This window comes from Falco punctatus (assembly GCF_963210335.1).
Source record: "Falco punctatus genome assembly, chromosome: 3".
Classification (NCBI taxonomy): Eukaryota; Metazoa; Chordata; class Aves; order Falconiformes; family Falconidae; genus Falco; species Falco punctatus.
In genome coordinates, this window is record NC_137582.1 from 6363643 (window position 1) to 6379398 (window position 15756).

The following is a 15756-nucleotide window of genomic DNA, read 5'->3' on the forward strand; positions in this document are numbered from 1 at the left end:
TCAACCAAGGAAGCCAAGTAGGAATAAGAGTTACATGCTGAAGAGTATGACTTTACATGAAAAGATAGCAAAATATGTGCCTATATCATCAGTGGAAGACCTTTTTTGCACTATAGCAGTCTTCTGCAGGTTATTTATTACAGTTTTGCAATGCGCTCTGGTATGGTGTTAGAAGACTTAATTATACCAGAAAGACACTTTCAAAGACTGAAAAGCACAAAAAATTTGAAAATACTTTAAACATAATTCAGAAAAAACATTCTCATTTCAAATGTTTTTTTCAATTTTGTCTTAAACCTCCTGAGTTCTGGATATCTGTGTTAGTGGCACTTAGTCCTAACACTGAGTTATACTGTCCTAGATGTGGAGTGATGCTCTCCCTAATTCAGTTTTCCTTTTGTGGACTGTACATTCTTACATGCACATACCTGCATACATACACACACACAAACACATGCACATAAAGACACTACTTACACAAATTTAATCTAAATTTATTTTCTCTCAGGTTATCTTCACAATTATCCTTCTTCATTTTTCTACCCTTAAATTAGTACCCCATCCATCACAGCTGTGTTTTCAAAGTGCCTTAGCTTCCAGACTCAAATGTACGTCTAAGCAGAGAAAAAAATGAAGAAAAAAAACCCCAAAACACGCTGATGCTTGGCAAATTCAACACATTCAGCAAACTGCTATTCCTTACTCATTGTATGAAGACATAGAGAGAATCTTTGAGAGATAAATGCAACAAAACAATCTGCAAGTTGCATGAAGGAAAAGAAGAAGAAAAAGAGAGAGGAAAAGAAAATAAGACATTCCTCTTAACTCCGAGATTTAGTTCCCATCCTGAAATGGGATAGGCTTGCTGGGTAGGTTTGGGTTGAAGTTCACTTTGTTTTGCAGAAAAGTGATATTATCACTCAGACTGCTATTGTAGTTATTCTCACATTTTTTCTGTCAGCTTTCACACCAGTTTGATCTTGGCTGGCTGCAAGAGGGCCATCTAGTTGCTCTCTCACTCCTCCTCAACAGAACAGGGTAAGAAAATTATATGGAAAAGCTCATGGGTTGCAATAAAGACAGGTAGATCACTTCCCATTACCATCAGGGGCAAAACTGACTCGACTTGGGAAAATCAATTTGATTTATTGCCCATTAAAAATAGAGCCGGATGGTGAGAAACAAACAAAAAACCTAAACCACCCCCAGTTCTTCCCAGGCTCTACTTCACTTCTTCATTACTGCTCTTGTTGGCAGCTGTTTAAGTATCTCAGAAAACTTCTAATTTCTAATCTAGCAGCCTGATTTGTATTTTAAATAATGCAGATTTCACTGACAAATGTGGGGGAAAGGCTGCTTGTGAGTTAATCGAGAATATAAAAAAACAAATTGATAAATACATTCACATTCTATGGGTACCATTCAGCTGGAGGTGAGGACAGGGCATAATTATCTTTAATTAGAAAGATCCAGACTGGTTTAATTTTGGATCCCAAAACCTGAGAAAAAACCTGAGAAAAAACCTAAAAAAAGCTGCACAAGCATTTCCTTTTGTCTGTGAGGATTCTCCTTTATGACACAGCAGACTGTTGGCAGAGAAAAGTGTGAACTGCATGCTGACAACAAATTTTCTGAGGACATACTTTTGTTAATCATTTCTCACAATTGTATTATTAGTTTACTAGGAAGAAACAGCTGTTATAACCCTATTTTTTCACCACTTTACAAAAATTAAAAAATAAAAAAACCCTGCCTGATATTGTGCAAACTATTTAAGATCCAGCTGAATTGTCTGGTGATGACCCACAAAGTTTCTGTAGGGTTACAGCTTCTGTGCTGTCCTCAGCAACCATAATTATACGGCACTTGAGCCTCAGGAAACAAAGATATACATTCCAATGAGACAAAGATAAAAATTTCCCCAAAGACTGCCCTGAGCTCTGTAATGACTTTTTTTTTTTTAAAAAAACCAAACAACAAAAACAACAACCACAAATATATATACAAAAAGTCATTCTCAAAACAGGCATCAGCATTCTTTTTTTCACCATAACAGTACAATAGGAAAAGAAAGTTAATGTGCATTCAGTTGTTACAACCAACATCTGTGCCTGTACCAAAAGAGTGCCTAGATCAGGAGGGCACAGCAAAAGTTTTCCTGATGAAGATATTTTGGGTTTTTTTGGGGAAAGTGTGGGATGGACACACACCTCTCCCTTGAGCATTAACTTCGAGATGCTACACTGGCACACAGTATTAAGCATATGATTCTACTGACAAATTTTACTTTTTTTTTTTTTTTTTTTTTTAATAGGCTGGGAAGTGATATTAAGTCTCTTTTCCTTGTTAGTCTTGAGGAGGCATGGGTTTTAACTTGTTTGCTCTTTTGAAAGCAGATAAGAGTCATAGAACTTTACATTTCTCAAAAATCTATTTTTTGTCCAGACGAGCAGTTCTGCTGGACGCTGTTAGTGATAAAATTGTCCTTAAATATTCACCTCTTCAGGATTACCTTTACAGCTCATCTTGGCACTGTTTAACCAAGAAAAAGTAATCTAGTTTGCAGATGGTAAAAATCCTCTTCAGAGTTCGATGAATTGTGATAAAACAGTTTTACAACTTCATTCGGCTGGTTTGTTGCACAGAAGGAAGTATTCCTCCCCTCTTGTCATGCTGTTCAGATAACCTGAAATAGTTGGAATTCTTACTATTATGTAGGAAAAACTATTATGTGTAAAAAAGTATTACATACTATAAGAAAACAGATCCAGCTAACAGGATCAAACAATATATGCCTTCATAAATCTGTTTTGATTAGTCTGGATTTCTACTTTCCCCGATCCCTCACAGTAGATGTGACAGTAGAGATGATTCATTTCAATTGCATTAGTCACAGGTAAATAAGCATCTTCTAAATTTATAGTCAAGACAGATACTTCAAGTTATCTGGGTGAACTTCAATCTAGAGAGGGTGCAGGTGAAGAAAAAAAGGAAACACTTCAGTGGACAGTGTTCACTAGACTTTTTTCTTATAAGGAACGTGAGATACTTAAAAAATACCCAGCCACAAATAGGGTGAAGAGCTACTTCTCAGTCACCTTTCTGCCCTTGGCAAGGATTTAATGGCCTTTACATTCCTAGCTATTGGACTGCCTGCATTTATCCAGACATCTGTCATATCTAGATCATGTTAGCAAAATGTGTCCTGACATCTTGAAAACTGCTTAGACACAAAAACTTCTGAATAACTGTTTTTTCCATTTATATATCTTATAAGAAAGGCTTTATAGAAGCTTTCACTTGCTTCTAATCCATAAACTACACCAAATTTAAAGGTTCACAGTGCTCTTAATCCCATATAACCTATATTCTCCTCATTGTGATTACAGGACACGGGTAAGCCACTTCCATGCAAAACAAGTGAATGCTGAAAAAATGTAGTTATTGTTTAATGGCAATTATTTGCCACACAGGTGGATAACTTTGATCCAGGGAGAAAAAAAACCCAGAATTTCTTATTGCAAAACCAAGCTAATATTTTAAAAGCATCTTAAAAATCAGTTAGGATGAGTGTCATGGTTTGATCCCAGCTGGTAACTAATTACCACACAGCAGCTCACTCACTCTGCCCCTCCCCCCAGTGGGATGGGGAGGAGAATCAGAAAAAATTAAAACCTGTGGGTTGAGATAAGAACAGTTTAATAATTAAAATAAAGTAAATATAATACTGCTACTAATACAAGTAATAATAATTGTAATGAAAATGGAGACCACAAAGAGAAAGAGAGGGGAATAGAACTGAAGAAAAGCAAGTCATGCACAATGCAATTGCTCACCACCCACAGACTGATGCCCAGCCAGTCCCTGAGCAGCAATTGGCTTCTCCTAGCCAACTCCCACCTGTTTATATACTGAGCATGACATTCTATGGTATGGAATATTCCTTTGGCTTGTTCAGGTTGGCTGTGCTTCCTTCCAGCTTCTTGTGAATCTCTTCACTGGTAGAGCATGAGAAACTGAGCAGTCCTTGAAATAGGGTAAGCTCTACTTATCAACAACTAAAACATCAGTAAATTAACATTATTCTCGTATTATATCTAAGACACAGCACTGTACCAGCTACTAGGAAGAACATTAATTCAATCCATTTGAAATCAGGACAATGAGACAAAATTTTTTATTCTTTCTGACTTCAGATATTTGGAGGTTGTCATATAAGCAGAAAATTAATATGGGGAAATTTGTTTTAGGTTAATTTACTGAGTAATCCAATCTTAAGAATCATAAAGGTACTTTCACACTTTTTACCTACCTTTCAAGTGAACAGTTTCAACTGAGGTCATGTTATAAGAAAATAAAAATCTTCAAGTCTGATCACCCAAAACCTAATGTTGCGTTGGGCTTCAAAGGCGCATCAATCCCTATGCATTTACTCATGTTTAACTGAAGCATGAATCTTAAGTAATAAAATTTTTAGTTTTAGTCATGAAGAAGATGAGACTTTATTTTACTGTTTGCTTGGGTAGGGTAACATTGGGTTTGTTCACTGGGTGCTGTTTGATGCTTGGCTGAATTTAATACTGAAACAACTCTATGTGGTTTACAAGAAGTAGATGTCTTAAAATCTGCTGATTCCTTGCTTGGTACCCATTTAGGTACATCTGTTATTCAAGTGACAGCCACAGACGCTGATGATGCCAACTATGGAAACAGTGCCAAAGTGGTGTACAGCATCCTCCAGGGACAGCCATATTTCTCAGTGGATCCAGAAACAGGTTAGTAATTCATTTAGTCTTACTTTTTGCAAATACAGAGACAGGATGCAGGGATCAAGAGGTTTTTCACTTGCATTTAAATATTGGAACAAGCTTATGGTATCATATGACTTGTCATGAAGTTGATACACTTTTTCTAAATGGCAACTGGAATCACAGTGAAAGTATGCCTTTTTCTGTTAAAATAAAATTATTTCAGAAGAACTTCTTTACTTGGTACCAGAAGATGAGTGTTAACTGTAAAGGACAACAGTCCAGCAAGGATGTAGCTTACTGTAAAGGGTCCAAAGAATCATGAAAATATTAAAATTTATTTTACACCTGTTTCTGGGAATTTCATCTGTTTGTCTTTAAGAAAAGAAAAAAGGAGCTGGAAAATGTCAGAATATAAGGTTTTAAAAAATATATATCCCCAAAGGTAAATTAAATATTTCTAAAAGTTTGTGATTGATTCTTGATTTTTGACATTTTTTAACTCCTTAAGTTGAAGTTTTTAACAACTGTACTCTGATTCCAACAGCTATTAGAATTGAAGCAAGAAGCATTAATGATTTTAAGTTGTAAAGTATGAATGGACACCCTTTTCACTGTTACACCAGAAATTACATAAGAGACAGACACAAAGAAGAAAAACTTGTTTGAACTTTGGATATCTATAATCCAAAATCAGGATTCACAAAAGAAACAAAGAACACCACTCTCCTCTCCTCCAGATATTTAATCCTAATGCACATAAGATTTAGCAGGAATTGCATTATCTTGTTCCTGCACATTATCTACATTTTTCTAGTTTGAGAATCCAGAGTTTAAGTGCAATTGTGCCCAGAATCCCTGAAGTTAATAATCCATTAAGCACAATCAGATGATGCCTAATTTCCTTTTGAAACAAATTCTTTTTTAAATACAGCAAGGGCATTATATAAAAAAGATTGTATGTCACATGGCTATAGTTTTAAAGGGAAGCATAATAATTTTGCCTAGGATTAAAGTGTTTGGGTTTTTTCCACCTTTTCCCTGTCTCTCTTCTTTTTCTCTTTTCTCCAGTCTCCTACTCAAAACACATGTACTAGGCATAAGCAGGGAAACAGGCTCAGTACCACATGGTCATTAACTGATAGCAGCAGGAGATCAGGCAGGCAAACGGTTTTGGGGAGACCTGGGCTCTCATCTTTGTTTCTAGGATTATCTTTCATTTTTATCCAACTTGCTTTTTAATGTTACATATATTAACAAGCCTAGGTAAAGTAATCAGAACCCGGTAATCCTGGATCAGACATAAATGCCATAACCACTAGACTACAAAGGTGTTTCTTTTTTTCCTTTGTTTCACTCTCTTTCTATGAATAGGAGTCTTCCAATGTAGCTGCTTTTTGCAGAATAAACCAGTTTCCATATCAAGATAAGCTTGTAATGAGAGCCACCTTCTGAGAAAGGAAAGGCAAAGGTGTAAATACCCCAGGCAAGAAGGATGCTGTATTTAAATTCTCCCACTTCACAAGAGAAAACCCTCATCACTTCAGCCTTGCAAAGCCACCACCTTCAAAATACCAAATAATAATAATAATAATAAAAAGCTCTGCTTGATTTTCTAAAAGAAAACATGTGTGTGTCCACTTCAATGAAATGGTCTTTTGGGCTCTGGACCCCAAGAGAATTGAGGTGACTTCTGTGTTCAGGCTATGGGATTTTTGGTTTTGTCTCCTGAGCTCCCTACTTTTGTGTCTGCAGAACACTCTGAGGCATTTAAATTACATTTATGAAATTAGTGAGACTGGACACCCAGAAAAGATTTTATAGTCTTGTCTAATTTTTTTTTTTTTTATTACTTATAACCCTAGCTATCTTACAGCGGCCATCACTGGACATTAAAATCTATGCTCTATTACAGCCCAAAGAATGAATCCAAGGCATGTTAGAGTTCAGCCTTGCGGTATAACATCAAAACCTCACCAGGTTTGGAGGTTAAAAATGCATTAAAATAATAGCTGGGGACAGTAGCTGAAAAGTATTATTAATTCAACAAATTTATATTTTTGTCATTGAAAGAATGATTAGATTCATTTAGCACATCACAAACAATGAATAATATCCCTGTTACATTTATTTCTCCTTTATTTTTCTTAAAATCACATTAAATCAGCCATAGATTGAAAGGGTTATTGCTGTATTTCTTGTTTTGATTACTATGGATTAACATCTGCACAGTTACCTTATGTGAATCCATGTAAAAACTCTGAGATTAAAGTGGGTGGTACTTCACTTCTCTGTTTCTTCTTTTCCTCTCTTTTCCAAGGCATAATCAAGACTGCTTTACCGGACATGAGCAGAGAAAACAGGGAACAGTACCAAGTGGTCATCCAGGCAAAGGACATGGGAGGCCAGATGGGAGGACTATCAGGGACCACCACTGTGAACATCACTCTGACGGATGTCAACGACAATCCACCTCGCTTCCCCCAGAGTATGGAGCATCTCATAGTTCTGTTGTTTTCCAAAAAAACTCTCTAAAATCAGCTGTTTTACTGTCACAATCTGGGATTTTTTTTCTCCCTTTTTATTTAGTATAAATACTAGCCCACTGCTGTGTCTATGTTGCAGCATTATTAAGGCAAATGGGAATCACTGCTTCCATTTCTTTAAGAGCAAAATACTTTTTGGAATGATAAACTTACTTCCCATTCTTAGTGTGCTTACAGGAATGTGAGCTGTAACAATAACCTAGGCTAACTGCAGTGACTTGAAAGCCTTTAGAGGAATTCAATTACAAAATCTAGAAGTTTTTGGAGGCACTTATAGTTCCACATGTTTAGCTTCCTTTTTGTTATAAATTTATATAAATATAAGGTATTTGCAGTGACACTTTTGTAGTTTGTACAATTGGGGTTGAAAACCCATTCAGCACTCGGATGTTTGGTATATTAGTTGTATTTAAAAGGAACATTCAGGACCCCTTAAGTGTCTTAGAAGAAAGCAAAGGGCATGTAAATACGGGAAAAGAGGGTAGTTGTAAGAAAGATACTCGACTGTACTTCATTACAAGTTAATATTTAACATACAGGTCATTATTGGACCCTTCAAATAAGGATTGTGCATTTTATCAGGTGCAGGTGTGCATTCTGTCAGACTTTTAAGGTATTTTTCCAGTGCTACAACTTCACTCAGTAAATTAATATTAATTTACATAAGAAAACAGATAAAAAAAATAACATCAGATTCAGGAATGTCACATGCAAATGCTGACTATATCAGATATTTTTTTTTTTCATATTATTGGTAATAAATAACTGAAAACACTGATTTAGAAACATTTGTGTATTGCCTAGTGATGAGAGATCTTCATTGTCTAGTTCTGACTGGACAGAATAACCAGAAGAAAAACACTGGATTTACACTTTTTCTGCAACAGCTTATCTTTATAGTTAGACTTTTATGGCAAATGTTGTCAGAAAATATATATACATTCACTTTTCAAACACATGGGCAAGAATAAAATGTATAATCAGATTTCTTTCTAGCAAGCCTTGATTATAAAAAACATTAAATGAAACCAACCATTGAAAGAGCACAAGTATATGCACAGTAAATTAAAGAAAATCTGAATGTATCTGCATTTCAATTAACTATAGCAATTAACATGAACATGTATCCAAATGTTCTTTACCATGACACTTTAGTATGTATTACCAATAACAGATGAATGAATGACTTTCACACAGAACACCTACAAATCCTGAGTGTATTTTTCAAAAGAATTTTTTAAAAGTGCCTATTTTATTTTAAACTCTTTTCAAAATCCACACTGATTTCTAAAACTCTTGTGCCTTGAGAAAACAAAACAAAGTCCCCTACTACTTCTAAATATATCTGGGAATATTTCTAGAAAACTGAGAAAATATATCTATATCTACTGTTAAATAATCAAGGTTAGAACTGTTTCTTATTGTTGAGGCTCTCTGTTCCTTAAAGCTGAAGAAAAAAAAAAAACAAAAAAAACCACACACACACATTAAAAGCACAGCACTAAATGGCTTTGAAGAATCACTTGGAATTTTTGTGACAGTTTGTCAATCAACTCCAAATCTTGTTTTAAAGTTTAGTATGATGACTAACTGCATTTTTCTTACAGTGTTTCAAACTTCAAGTTACTTAAAAAATCCAGGTGAAATTGAAGATGTTTATTATTCAGAAGAACAAAGCTTCTCAAAACAAAAAATGCTTGATTTTGCTGTTCCAGGCACCTACCAGTTCAGCTCTCCTGAGTCTGCGCCACCTGGGACTCCTCTTGGCAGAATTAAAGCCAATGACCCTGATGTGGGTGAAAATGCAGAGATTGAGTATAACATCTCCAATGGGGATGGATCAGACATGTTTGATATCATCACTGACAAGGACACACAGGAAGGGATTATAACTGTCAAAAAGGTTTATTTTTTCTCCCTCTTTTATATGTACTTAGCTCTTCAGGTGTTATCGTTATTTTTCTTTTTTCAGGGAAAGGGAGACTAGATCTCATGAGGGGTCAGGCTGCCAAGGAGTTGTTGTATTAGTTTTGTTCTTCTCTTTCTTCAGCAGGTATCTGTTATTTTCAAGTCTCAAGGGAAATTTACTGGCATGTCACTTCACATAAAGCAATATTTCAGTGGCTGCTGTCTGTTCAATATATACGTACTATCACACACAGTACTTTCAAATTAGGGCTGTGAAAACCTGGATGGGTTCAGTTCACAGGGGGATTTGTCAGCTGAATACTGCAGTAAGGCTCACAAGGGTTGGAGGCTCACCTGAAGTCTGATGAACTTACACCTCCCAGGCTAAATTGTCCCTCTCTAATCTGTCCAACAGTCAGGTATTCCCAGTACCTAAAATCTGTTTTGGTTTAAGTCCAACCTTAGTGAAACTCAAGTTGTTATATATTATGTCAATGGAAGTCCAAAGAGCAAAGACATGGGCAGAAATTTAATTCAAATTACTATATCTCTGACAGATTTGTTTGCAGCTTTTTAGTGTTCAGACTGTTGCACTCTGAATGCTCCTTCCAGTTCTATTGTTACTGAACACATCAGTAACAATTAATCGATATATACATATATATAAAATATAGATCTATACACATATATTTGGAAACAGGCAGGTTTATGTATGTGCATGCATGTATATGTTTGCACATATAAATGTATGTATACATGTGTGTGTATGGATATACGTAATACAGATGTCATGTACATTGGAAATCAGACTCCATAGTTTTTCTTTTCACTTTGGAACATGGAGGCCAGAGACAGGCCTGGGTTGCTTCTAATGCAAAAAAGGAAAGGGTAGATGGTAATGGGGGAGGAGTAAGGAAAAAGGAAATAGGACAGAGAGCATTTAGGAGCTGGGATAGTTGTTCCTACCAATGAGATGAGACAAATAAGACCTTTAGCAACTCCTAGTGATGGATTGAGTCCAATTTCCCTATTTCTTTCTTCTATAGATTGAAACCTCCTGGTTTTCCAGGAATCTGGATGAGTAGTAGGCAAAGGGATTATAATTGCCTTGCTGGACTATAATATTCACTATTTTCCTTATACTTAGAACAAGCCCTAATATATTCCATCTTCTTCAAGAGGCATTAAATATTAAAGTTTTTGCTGTAAAAGTGCCTGTATTTCTAATTCAGCATTAAAAAACTGACTCATGTTTCTTGTAAAGTGACACAATTTTCTCTATTATTATTGTTATTTGCTCCCCAGCATCTGGATTTTGAAAACAAGAAGTTATATACCTTAAGAGTGGAAGCAACCAACACTCATCCTGATCCTCGTTTTCTCCAACTGGGGCCATTCAAAGACACAGCTATGGTCAAAATTTCTGTGGAAGACATAGATGAACCTCCAGTGTTCAGCAGACCCTGGTATTTAATAGAGGTAGATGAAGATGCCAAGGAAGGAAACATTATTGGGCAGGTTGTAGCCCAAGACCCAGATATAACAAAGAATGCAATAAAGTAAGCCATTACACAATATAAAATGTTTTAGATGTGGGTTGAGTCTTATGCAAAAGAGTGGTGAGAGTGCAATGTAATAGGGGGCCACCTGCATAATTAAGCACATAGGGGCTACTGAAAAGTGTCAAGCAGATAAATATCAGTGGGAGCTTGTGAAGGCAAATACAGTTAACAGAGCAGACTATGCTCCTGAAGGACAGCTAATAGGATCCAGGTAAAAGGAAATGAGAGGTCAGCATTTAATGACATCTTGTTCTAGTGCTTTCACCAAACTGTTCATAAGATTATTCTTTTAAAACATGTTTTCAGCAGCAAATTTATGTAAAATACTCAAAATGGTGTATTTCTACACTCATCGCTGGTTGATAGCCGTTGGCCTTCTGTACCTTCATAATCCCTTAGATATAACATTGTCCACCATGTTCTATAGCTTAACTATTTAATGATCACATTATAATAAAAAATAAATTATTGTGATAAAGTCATAACTATTAGAGGTAAGAGTTCAGTGCTGTGAAATTGCTGTAATTGTCAGCCATCTGCTATTATTATCTGCAGTGACAAACACAGCACTGAAATTTGTGTATTTACCATGCAACTGATTATGAAACCTGATTTCTGCATTTCTGAACAAGCCTGTTATGTTCTGCATCAGTACAGTTTGAGGTAGGAGACATGAGGGAATGAAGAAAATAAAATATTTTAAAGTAATCTATGTATAAAATCTTGATTCAACCTGCTAAAACTGGTAACTACTAGACTAACTTAAAAAAAAAAATCCCAACACCTGTAAGATGATTTTTTCCTTGCTGAGAAAGAACAAAGCAAAAAAAAAAATATGTCATAAAACGTGATTTTAGGAATTTTCATCTTAAACAACAACAAATGCTAGGATTTTTATGGTGATTTTGATGGTCCTTCTAACATCTCAAAAATATCTTGCTATAAATTGATAGTCAATTATATTTGAAATGCATGTCCTTCAATAACTGAGTTCTTCAAGAAACAATTAATTGGCAAAAATATTATCTAGAGAATGTTCATTTTTTAGTTGTTATTCCAGCATTCACTTTATAAGCTAAAATGTAATTTCAAATATCAGTCTAACAAACTGCCCACATAAATAGTTTGCTTTTCATCCCACCCACTGGTCTTAAAAATCTGTTCAGGATTTGTAACATGTTGCACTTCTCAGGTAGCTACAGGAAAGCTTAAGCTAATTGTAAAGAAAATGTTCTTGATTAACCACAGTAAAAATTAGAAATGTTTTAGAGGTCGCTGTAGACACTGTCACAGGAGATAGTGATGCTCAGTTGTACTGTATCTTGACAGATATTCTGTGGATCGACACACTGACCTTGACAGAATATTTAACATCTATTCAGGAAATGGATCCTTATTCATCTCAAAGGCACTTGACCGGGAAGAAACTCCCTGGCACAACATCACTGTCATAGCAACTGAAATCAGTAAGTTGGAAATCATCTACCTCGGAACATCAGAACCAAGAAAAGATTGAAATTCTATAGTATCTATGATTTATCTTGTTTCATTAGTTTTGCCCTTATTCAGTTATTAACAAGATGCAGAGTGTCTTTAAATGCACATCTCAAAGTTCAGTTTGGTACTTTAGGATTGTCTTTGCCCATTTATGAAAAGATAATTTTGAAATCTCAACAAAACTATATACAGTATATCTTATACAAGTTAACTGGTTCTCTGAGAATTCCCAGCAAATAATTTGGTGCAGGTGTGATGTACTGGCTTTATCCTAAGCTAAGTCTTTGGGAAAATCCTTGGAAAATAAAGATATCCATGACAAATAATACACTGTCAGAATGACCATTGTAAACAGGGGAAGTATATATGGTTTACTTCAACCATTTTAACTTAGCTCAGGAAATAGCTTCATTTGAAGCCAAAACTAGAGGAAATTCTTTGCCTTCCATGTCTGAAGCAAAGCCTGGCCCTAAGTCTTTCACCTGGATTCTTTACTATTTTGTTGGACCCTTTTAGATCTGGATGTCTTTTGCCTGTCTTTTTTTCCAGCAAACTGCTAATAGAGGGGAAAGAGAGATACTGATTTTAAGGAACAACTTTTATCCCTTCCTTCATTCTCCCTATAAATTCCCCAGGAGTCTATGTGCTTAACAGTCTGGGGGTCGGGTAATATGGAGAGATTAATTATATCCCCATTTTCAGAAAGACTTTCCTCATAAATGTTTTTTCATTGTTTGGTCAAATATGGCCTTGACCTTGAGTTGTGTTTGGTCTTTTTTTTTTTTTTTTTTTTTTTTTTTTTTTTTTTTGTGGTGGTTGTGTTGACTGACATTGTTTAACTGCTTTACCAATTTGAACAAGTAAATGTTCTTGACAGCTCAACCTCAGGAAGCAGCTTCTTCAATGAATCATTTACTGCACTGATGTATGGAATACAAGTCCATAATAACTCAGTGACCTCTTTTAATGCAAATCAATTTAAGATTACTTTATATTATTTCTAAAGATATATATACTATTATAGAACAAATTGTTTTAAATATACGCTTTATGCATATGGAATGCATGTCAGTAAAAAATGAAATGCAATTTTTTTGGTATAATCAAGAAAAATGAACATTTCTATTGTCTATTGAAAAAATAAATTTTATAATTTCAGGTCTTTTCATAGACATAGACTGTAAATCTTTGCATTGTAATATAAATAATTTTCTTGTTTCAGATAACCCTAAACAAAGTAGCCAGATACCTGTCTTCATCCGGATTTTAGACATAAATGATCATGCACCAGAATTTGCCAAATACTATGAAACATTTGTTTGTGAAAATGCAAAAGCAGGACAGGTAAACAAATACTTATTTTAATGAAGTACTTGTAATTAAACTATCCTGGAATATCCTCATGACTACTTCAAGGTATCTTAATTTGAACAACTGCAAACCAACCCAGCCTCTTTATTCCCTATCTTCTACAGAATCTACCAGTTGATTCAAAAACTGAGGAGATAAAAGATGCAGGATTGTACCCTAGTATAATAACATAACGTGTAATACAAAATTGTACTCTAATGTGGTTTTTCATTCCTAATATCAGAAAGTATTTTTCAGAAATACTTGTCATAATGCTACAAAACCTTTATACTGTCTGATAATTCAAATTCTTTCTGGATTTTTTTCAAAGCCATAGCTCATGTAGCCACATCTTCAAGTGCAAAAGGGAGGAAAATCTTCTATTATGCTTTAGTAAAGGAGATGTGAAAAATAGACTTTTACAAAAATAACAGATAATGCAACTGTTTCCATTTTAAATTAAACTTCATTTTGGAATTAAGTAGAATTTGATCAAAGCTCATGTAGATGTCATTCTAAACTATTTCAGCAATTCTGTAATAAACTAAAAAGACAATAACAAGGTTTGTAGTGAAAATAAAGTGAATAACTGGGAACTGGGAAAGAAGGTAGACCAACGGAATTCAGAGCCAAGATATTACAGAAATCTTTTGGTATTACTGCCATTAGAACCAACATCTATTTATGATAATGCCAGTCAGACTTTCAGTTTTAAATCCTGTGAAGAAAGGTCTATGTTTTGCTGAATGTTAATTCTGACAGTATTTAGCAAAGAACTGGATTTAATAGCAGATTGGGTATCTCAAGATGGTCTTTCAAGTATGGGCCTAAGTCCATGCATAAGCCTATTCTCTAGACTGATGCATTTTTGAGTGGAAGAAAAAGCTTGAGATCATTTTCACCAGCACAAATCTGGCTGGGTTCCTGCTCAAGCGTAGACACCAGGATGGCGTCCTAAACTCAGTTTAGGTCTGTCCTTGTGTCTCGTTAGTTTTATGCAGACACCATCCAACCAAAGCTGACTGACTTCACAGAAATTATGTTGAAAGGATCAGAATGTAGGATATTTTGCTTGTCCTTAGATCACAGTGACAATACAACAGTCAGAGGCTTTACAGGGCTGTGGAATATGGATACACGTCAGGAAGCATGCTCATGTTTTACCTTGGTCACTGTCCAGTGTTGTATTTAACACAGCCACGAGGGCTGCACTGAAAGTAGCATAAATGGTACCTGAGATGAGTCTAGAATTTCAGATCCTGCAAAACTCTAGACAGAGCAAGTACATGCAATTTACCAGTTGCAATTCAAATAGTGTTTTATGAATGGTTTAACAGATGTGGAAGAGGGGAAAAAAAAAAAAAAAAAAAAAAAAAAAAAAGAGACCAAAAAGGGAGAAAAAGAGGATACAGTGGATTGCTGGAGCTTGCTTTCAATTCTACTATTCCACTTATTTTTTATTCATTGCACCTAATACTGGAATTTATGTAAGTGTGTTAGAAAGACAGAAGATACTTTGAATGAAATCACTTGGCTTTGAAGAGGTACTTGACCATGATTTTAATTCTTTTGCAAGAAAGTCTTTTTTAAGAAAGTAATTTTGATGTAAAAGACATAAATAGAGGGATATACATATCAAAGGCTGTGCTGAATTAAATTAAAACAGTGGAAGAAATTACAATATCAGAAAAATTAACAAGGAGCACCTTTCACAACTGGGGTTTATGATCAGAACATTGTGCCTTAACCAGAGACATAAATTGTCATGAGAATACAGTTCAAGCATTACATAATGAGCAAAAAATCCCTAAACTTCTGGTTATTGTACCCTCATAGTTGTTTGTTGATTTTTTTTTGTGTGTGTGTGTGATTTATAAGCTGTTTTTTCCAGGTGGAATACATTCAGATAATTCTAGCCATTCATTTCAAACAGCTGGCACATGACCTAAATTCTGTCTGTGCAAAAAATTCTCTTTGCACAAGATGAAACAGACAAAGAAATCTTAAAATCTCAGTATAATGACTGATAGCAAAGTCAGTTATGTACTTTTATTGCTTAACACAAAGAAAAGTTTCAAAGTTTACAAAGGAAGGTTTCATTGAAATAAATCATGTGTAATTTTATCAACTAGCCAGACAGGTTTT

The 15756-nt window shown here is 35.0% G+C and overlaps 1 protein-coding gene across 2 annotated transcripts in view; it reads left to right on the forward strand.

The window, feature by feature from the left end:
* Positions 1 to 15756, forward strand: part of CDH9 (cadherin 9) — a gene marked incomplete at its 5' end in the record, with an annotated part of 68002 nt that overhangs the window by 39551 nt on the left and 12695 nt on the right. For both annotated transcript variants that reach the window (XM_080377771.1, XM_080377772.1), the window contains 6 exons: positions 4656 to 4775; positions 7069 to 7236; positions 9010 to 9197; positions 10508 to 10761; positions 12094 to 12230; positions 13484 to 13605. In XM_080377771.1, the coding sequence (XP_080233897.1) occupies positions 4656 to 4775; positions 7069 to 7236; positions 9010 to 9197; positions 10508 to 10761; positions 12094 to 12230; positions 13484 to 13605 (989 nt within the window). The remainder of the gene's footprint in view (positions 1 to 4655; positions 4776 to 7068; positions 7237 to 9009; positions 9198 to 10507; positions 10762 to 12093; positions 12231 to 13483; positions 13606 to 15756) is intronic.